Source organism: Berghia stephanieae, chromosome 7 (genome assembly GCF_034508935.2).
Source record: "Berghia stephanieae isolate SIO BIC M18660-M18661 chromosome 7, UCSD_Bste_1.3, whole genome shotgun sequence".
Classification (NCBI taxonomy): Eukaryota; Metazoa; Mollusca; class Gastropoda; order Nudibranchia; family Aeolidiidae; genus Berghia; species Berghia stephanieae.
In genome coordinates this window covers 5,830,849-5,838,348 of record NC_088366.1, presented here as the reverse complement: position 1 = coordinate 5,838,348, position 7,500 = coordinate 5,830,849, and the positions used below count along the sequence as shown (strand labels likewise).

The following is a 7,500-nucleotide window of genomic DNA, read 5'->3' as shown; positions in this document are numbered from 1 at the left end:
TGAAATAAGTATGGTCAACCCAACGTTATCTTACGGTTGAATCTACCCTTCAGAATTTTCGCCTCTTAGCTAGTTTAAGAGGTTCTAAAATTAAAAAAAATAATTAAAATTGAGCTTTATATAGCGCAATATCCACTAAATGTGCTCAAAGCGCTTTACAAGGGGTCCCTGGTCAACAGCAACATTTAACATGTAGGACGGGACATGACGCCTGTTAGGCGATATTACAATTTTTCGGACAAAGACAACGCTGTTAACGGCCAGGTACTCATTTTACACCTGAGTACGGTGAGAGAATGTGAGTAAAGAGCTTTTTCCAAGGACTCAACTATGCGCCGAGTGCGAGGCTCGAACCCAGGAACTTCCGATCCGAAAGCGAGTCTCATACCACTAGACCACATAGCCGGTGGAATTCCATATCGGTGGAATTTTGGTGATTTTCAGCAAAGTTCCACATTTTGCAAGATCAGGCATGATCCATTTTATTTTATGTTTATGTTTACCAGAAGACACATAATCTAACCCGTAAAAAGGTAAAAAAATTTTTTTAAAAAACTCACTTCAGTGCACTTCGTCTTCAAGGTAAATTGGCTAATAATGGCATAATTGTAATGTTTGGACCATAGCAATGGTATTATTAATTCTATTAAGCGTAGCTTTGCCATATAACTTGAAGTTTTATATAGCGCAATATACATTTGATGTGATCATGGCGCTTTAGAAGCGTCCTTGACCAGCTTTTTCGCCTTTTAGTTAGTTTAACACTAAATGCTATGCGTTTTGCAGGGGCCTTAATTAACTCACTAATAGGCTTCAACAATCGTGACGTCACTTCCCTCGTAATGACGTATAATAAGTAACTTGTAACTGGTTCTAAACTATCGGAACAATGGCGGACGACCTTATGAAATACTCCGACGACGAGCATAAAAGTGTATCCAGAGGAGAAAAACATTATAAATCTGATCATGTTTTGACTTTTATACATTCTGATCACATGACATGTGAAAAAGTTCTAGCCAGCATGAAGAATAAAAAGTACCGATTTTCTTTGTTTGGAACCAAGCTGCTCGTTGCTGGGCGGACGTGACACCAGACTATTCAATTCTGTTGCTTAGGGTGGCTTTCGGTAAACATGTTATTAGCTGTCATCCGGCATATCCGCTTGATTCTCTAGAAGGAGAGCTCAGCCCTAACCCATTTGAGATTTTTGTTCTTTCCGATTCTCATCCTTGCATTTAAAGAAACACAAGAGTCTTACCTGTATAGCAAGAGGGCAATCAAACGGTTCCATTCGTTTGATCACGTGACCACTCAGCTGGACGTGTAACGCATTTCCAGGAATACCCAGTTGCAGGCAAATCTTCTGCGCATGCGTGGAGAGTGTGCAGGGAAACAGTCGAGACTGGGTGTCGGAATCGGAAGCAAATACTCGAATGAACCTGAAAATGGACATAAGTTAAATCAAATACTGTTGGAATATGAAGCAAATACTCGAATGAACCTGGGAATGGACATAAATTAAATCAAATACTGTCGGAATCTAAGCAAATACTCGTATGAACCTGGAACTGGACATAAGTTAAATCAAAAACTAAGTACCAAGTTGGACTACGTTTTAAATATTTCACTGTAACTTGCTTGAATGACAACCTCTTGAAGACCTGAGATGTACATTCCTCCCACCAAATCCAAGCATCAGTAACACACTTTATAGTCACCTAGAACAACTACAAAAGACGTCTAACTTTTACGTCATGGCACAAGACCGCAGGGCTAGAGCTCAGGTGGTCGCTGGTTCGGGTAAGTAAGTAAATATTTCGCTGTAAAGACGAATTGTTCGGACTAATGAATTAATATCTGATTCGTTTATAATATTGGACTGTTAAATTGAATGCATTAATAGCAGCCAAATTGTGTGGCCTCTGGTATGAACATGATAAGAAAGAGAAAGTTTTTATGCAGCGCAATATCCACTCGAAGTCTGAAAGCGCTTTACATGGGGTCCCAGGCCAACAGCAACACTTAACATGTATGAAGAGACATGACGTCTGTTAGGCGATATTACATTTTTTTTCGGAGAGAGCAAAGCTGTTAACAACCTGGTAATCATTTTACACCTGAGTACGCTGAGACAATGTAAATGAAGAGGCTTTTCCAAAGACTGAACTATGCGCTGAGCGAGGCTCAAACCCAAGACCTTCCGATCCGAAAGCGAGTGTCATACCACTAGACCACATACCCGCACAATAATCCACATTTTAACGCAGCTAAGAAAATTATAACATATGTGGTTTTGTGGTATGACACTCGCTTTCGGATCGGAAGGTCCTGGGTTCGAGCCTCGCTCGGCGCATAGTTGAGTCCTTGGAAAAGGCTCTTTATTCACATTCTCTCACCGTACTCAGGTGTAAAATGAGTACCTGGCCGTTAACAGCGTTGTCTTTGTCCGAAAAATTGTAATATCGCCTGACAGGCGTCATGTCCCGTCCTACATGTTAAATGTTGCTGTTGACCAGGGACCCTTTGTAAAGCGCTTTGAGCACATATTAGTGGATATTGTGCTCTATAAAAGCTCTTCCCCCCCCCCCCCTATAAGTGGTAAGGAAGGGGTTCACGAAAACGAATTGAATCTTAAAAAGGTACTCACCCATGACTGGTGTCGTCCTCCAACCAGCGCTGGATGTCCAATCTCTTCTCACTGTCCACTCTACTGGTAGTGCCGGCGCTGCCCTTGCGGCTGTGGTGTGCCCTGACCTTGTTGGCTGCCTGCTTCTGGCGCTGTGTGACGGCCTGGTACAGATCGGCCAGGGAGTCGTTGACGTCCCAGGTGTCGTCATCCGTCTGGCCGAGGGTTAACCCAACAGACTGATGGGTTATGCCTGGAAATCGTAAGAATTAAATTCTTGATTTGAAAAAAAAAAAAAACAAAAAAAAAAAAACCAAAAAAAAAAACAAAAACAACTACAAGGGGGCAGCGTGGCTCAGCGGTACAGTCTTTGCTTCGTACCCGAAAGGAAACCAGTTCGATTGCCCGCCTTGAGCAAGTCACCTCGCCCTAATTCAATTTGCGGCGCTGCACTGCGGCTGACGCCTGGGTTATTCCAGTCTTCCTTTGGAATAGACCCTTGAGACAAATTTCCTCTATGGGATGAATAAAGGGAATTTTATTTTATTATTTTTTATTTATTTATTTTTTAAAAACCCACAGGAAGAGATGCACGGAATTGCACGCCTTCGGATTGAAGTGTCCTGGGTTCGAGTCCGCTCTGAGCTGCGCATAGTTGAGTCCTTGGAAAAGGCTCTTTAATCACTGTTCTCATAGTACTCGGGTGTAAAATGAGTACATGGTCGATAACAGCGTTGTCTTTGCCGGAAAAAATTGTAATATCGCCTAACAGGCATCATGTCTCGTCCAAAATGTTAAGTGTTGTTGTTAGCTAGGGACCCCTTGTAAAGTACTTTGAGCACGTTTAGATGACATTGCTGTATATAAAGGCTCAAGTATTTTTTCTTTGCCTTGTTTGTTGATTGGGTTATGGATTCATTGGGCTTAGTGCGGCACTGATTAAGCCACCGCGCCCTGCCTGGTTCACTTTGCGGCGCCGCACCGCGGCTCAGCCCCTATGTTATTCCAGTCTTACATTAGAATAGACCCTGAGAAAAAAATCCGCTTGGGAATGAATGAATGGAATTTGATCAAAGAAACATTGTCAGAACAGATACACTTTTTGTTCCTTTGAGAGCATTCCAATAATATCTACAATGAAATGACGGATACCGAATTATTATTTACATTGGAAAAAGTGTAAATTAAATGAAGGCTGATTTTCCAAAACTCATGGAGTCGATTTTTCTATTTTGTGAAATTTTCCATCAATGAGAAAAATTGAAAACGTAAATTTTATTTTAAGCATCAAATGGCACAAGAATTTCATTCGACTCGTGTGAATTTGAAGTTTCAATATGATAACTTGTAGATCGAATAGACCATTTTAGGGGAACAAATCCTCAATACCTCAATGTAAAAATACGGATTAGGACTTGAAAACCATTCTTCAGATAATGGCATGTCACTGGCATATGAAGCGAGTGCGTACTGAGACTGATCGAGACAAGCAAATACATACAGATACATACAAAAAGATTCAACAAAAGCTGCAAAATGGCTATTGTCAATCTTCACATATTGAGATACGTCTTCAATCAAACACACAAACACACACGCACACACACGCACACACAAGCACACACACACACACACACACACACACCTCCATCTCATACACACAACACCAAACTACACACACACAAAACTCTTTCTCTCTCTATCTCTCTCAACACCAACACACAACAAACAGACAAAAATATAAATCTTCTTTACATTGGTTCACTAGTAATAAAGCTTCGTACTGAACTAATCAGCAACAAATAATACAAAAGTCACACACAAAATCGTCAAAATAGCCATTATCAATCTTCACATATTCAAAGACGTCTTCAAACACACAGATACAGACAAGTACAACGCACACACACATCACTACAATAACACACATCACGTACAAAACTAACCGACACGACAAAACACACACACACAATCGTACAAACACACACAAAAATTTTAATTCAATTATAAAGGATTACAATTTATATACATTTCTGACAAAATATCAAACCTCTTATAACAATATGAAATGATAATAATTAATAAAAAAAATAATACATTAATAATAATATTTATAAATAATAATAATATATAATAAAATAATAAATAATATAATAATAAATAATAATAATCAGTAATAATAATAAAATAAAATCCTTTATTGCTGTGATAATGGACTTAGGATTGTTCTGTGGGATTCAAGAAGACTGGAATAACCTAGGCGCAGTGCAGCGCCGCATATTGAGCTAGGGCAAGATGACTTGCTCAAGGCCACACAGAGCAGTGGCGGATAATCGAACTCGGTACCTTTCGGGTACGAAGCAAAGCATATAAAAGCATCGTATGAGTGTCGAGATTTAAGAACCAATATAGACAAAACAATGTGTTCATTTAGATGAAAGTAAGAAAAAAAGTAAAATATATGCACTGTTTATCTATGAAACTTATAAAATATGGAGAAAGATTTTAAAGAAATATATACGAAAGAAAAGATATAATATATATTTGTAAACATTGCATTATGACCTTGATGAAGTAACTCTCCAACGCTCCACCATGCTTTGCTACCATGGTAACGTTGGGGGTGTGAACCTTGACCTCCTTGTTTTGACCATGGACTGACATCCGGGTCACCGGTGTCCAAAGGCCGCTCTTTGTTAGCGGACATCCCGGCTCATTCTTCTCCCTCCTCTTCTAGGTGGTCCCTGAAATAACAGCAAATAAAAGAGATTTAAAAAAATATAGTTTAATCAACAATTTTTTTTTGTGCGGCCATGTGGTCTAGTGGTATGATACTCGGTTTCGGATCGGAAGGTCCTGGGTTCGAGCCTTCCTCGATGCATAGTTGAGTCCTTGGAAAAGACTCTTTACTCACATTCTCTCACCATACTCAGGTGTAAAATGAGTACCTGGCCGTTAACAGCGTTGTTTTTGTCCGAAAAATTGTAATTTCGCCTAACAGGCGTCATGTCTCGTCCTACATGTTAAATGTTGCTGTGGACCAGGGACCCCTTGTAAAGCGCTTTGAGCATGTTAAGTAGATAGTGCTCTTTATAAAAGCTCAATTTTTTTTTTAAAGTATGCCCTTCCGCCACGACATCATAAGATATCGTCGCCTAGGCATTCCGTGAAGGAAAGGAATATAGATAATTCATCAAACAAGATGTCTGATGTCAACAGGAATCACCCACGTTGTCTAAAGTGAGCCAATTGGGGGTTAATAAACTTGACATGGGAAAGAAACGAAAGTGTATGAAGCGGGGCTCGAACCCGGGACCTTCAGGCTCACAGTGTATCCTAACTACTCCCCTTCGACTTCGCCCCCCCCCCCACAACCAATTACATTTACTTTCTTTGATAATAAAGTTAGTAGATTTTAGTATATCTGTGATCCATCCACCTGAAAATCGTCACATTCGTTACCATACAACCAACATTTTTCTTATTCAAATTTGCTTTACAAATCACAAAATTTGAAGACAAATCTTTGTTTTAATATTCACAAGAACATAATGCTGTTTTCATAGCTTGTTTTACTGAATAACAGTAGATATGTATAGCATGAACGTGTAGCTTTGAAATTTGAGTTTAAAAATTCAATTTATATTTTTAATTAAGACATTTCAATAAAAAATCTAGAAAATGACCGGTAAGGAGAGAATTAACTCACTCAACCCTGTCACCGACTATATCCGTTGTTTACCCGGGTTACTTTTCCCCCACCCATGCCTATTGTTATTTTTTTCCGAGACAAATTATAGGCGTAGAAGTATCAAAGCTAATGTTTTTTTTTTGGTTGTTTTTACATGTTAATGATAGTTGAATAAATGTGTTTATGCTCATTTTTAATACAATTTTTTCCCCAATTTTGAAAAGTAACAAAAATCTCTAGGTTTGAGTGAGTTAACACTACTTCCGCACTAGACAAAACTGTCCCTGGACAAATTTGTCCTGTCCCACTTCTATTCAACGGCTTGGGACACAACGGGACTGTTTTGTCCCGTCCCAATAGGTGCCTTAGGATTCTCTAAATTATATGTGACCCATCGTCTCAAAACGGTTAACTAAGATGCTGAAAATGGGATTCATAGCCAGAAATATCAGACTTTAGTTGAGTTTATTATGCTTTATAGAGGTGAAGGAATATCATATTTTACTGTTCTAAATACCAACGGTTCATATTTTTGACAAGTTTGACTATAATTTGACTTTTTAGCATCTGGTCCATCCCGACATAATACCGTTTTGAGGAGAAGGGTCACATATATGTTACAGATTTGGGACAGGACTGTCCCAGGACAGTCCTGTCCTAGTGCGGAAGGGGTGTAAGGTAGGATGAAACCACGTTGGCAAACAAGAGACGGGACGCGTGTGTCTGCCAACAACATCAGCACACGGAGCACAAAAAAAAGAGGGGACAGAGAACACATAATGCATAATTACAGAGATACGTCAAGATTTTGGAGAAGACGGTCAACAAACAGGCCCTAAAACTTAACAACTTCAAAGGCGTTCACAAACAAAGCCAGATCGTGAGACGCTTGCGACTAAACAAAACTAGATGAAATCTACAAACAAAAACCTTGAGGAAGAGGAGTCTGAATGAATGCCCCCAAGTCTCGAAGTTTGAAAGTTTTCAGTTGACAACCATCTTAGCATTCGGGTTCAGATTTCAGGTAGCTCATTTGGAAGCGCACTCACGCAAAGGGATCGAACCGAGAGAGAGAGAGAGAGAGAGAGAGAGAGAGAGAGAGAGAGAGAGAGAGAGAGAGAAGGAAGAAAAATAGAAAAAAAGAAAGAGAGCGGGAGAGAGAGAGAGATAGAGCGGAGAG

At 39.7% G+C, this 7,500-nt stretch overlaps 1 protein-coding gene across 1 annotated transcript in view; it reads right to left on the bottom strand.

Annotated features, from left to right (window-relative positions):
- The window catches only part of LOC144976408 (uncharacterized), a 111,323-nt gene that overhangs the window by 59,753 nt on the left and 44,070 nt on the right, over positions 1–7,500 (bottom strand). The window contains exons 2-4 of the mRNA XM_078920689.1: positions 5,195–5,373; positions 2,651–2,882; positions 1,262–1,442 (exon numbers count right to left, since the gene is read on the bottom strand). Coding sequence (XP_078776815.1) covers positions 1,262–1,442; positions 2,651–2,882; positions 5,195–5,336 — 555 coding nt within the window. The 5' untranslated portion in view covers positions 5,337–5,373. The remainder of the gene's footprint in view (positions 1–1,261; positions 1,443–2,650; positions 2,883–5,194; positions 5,374–7,500) is intronic.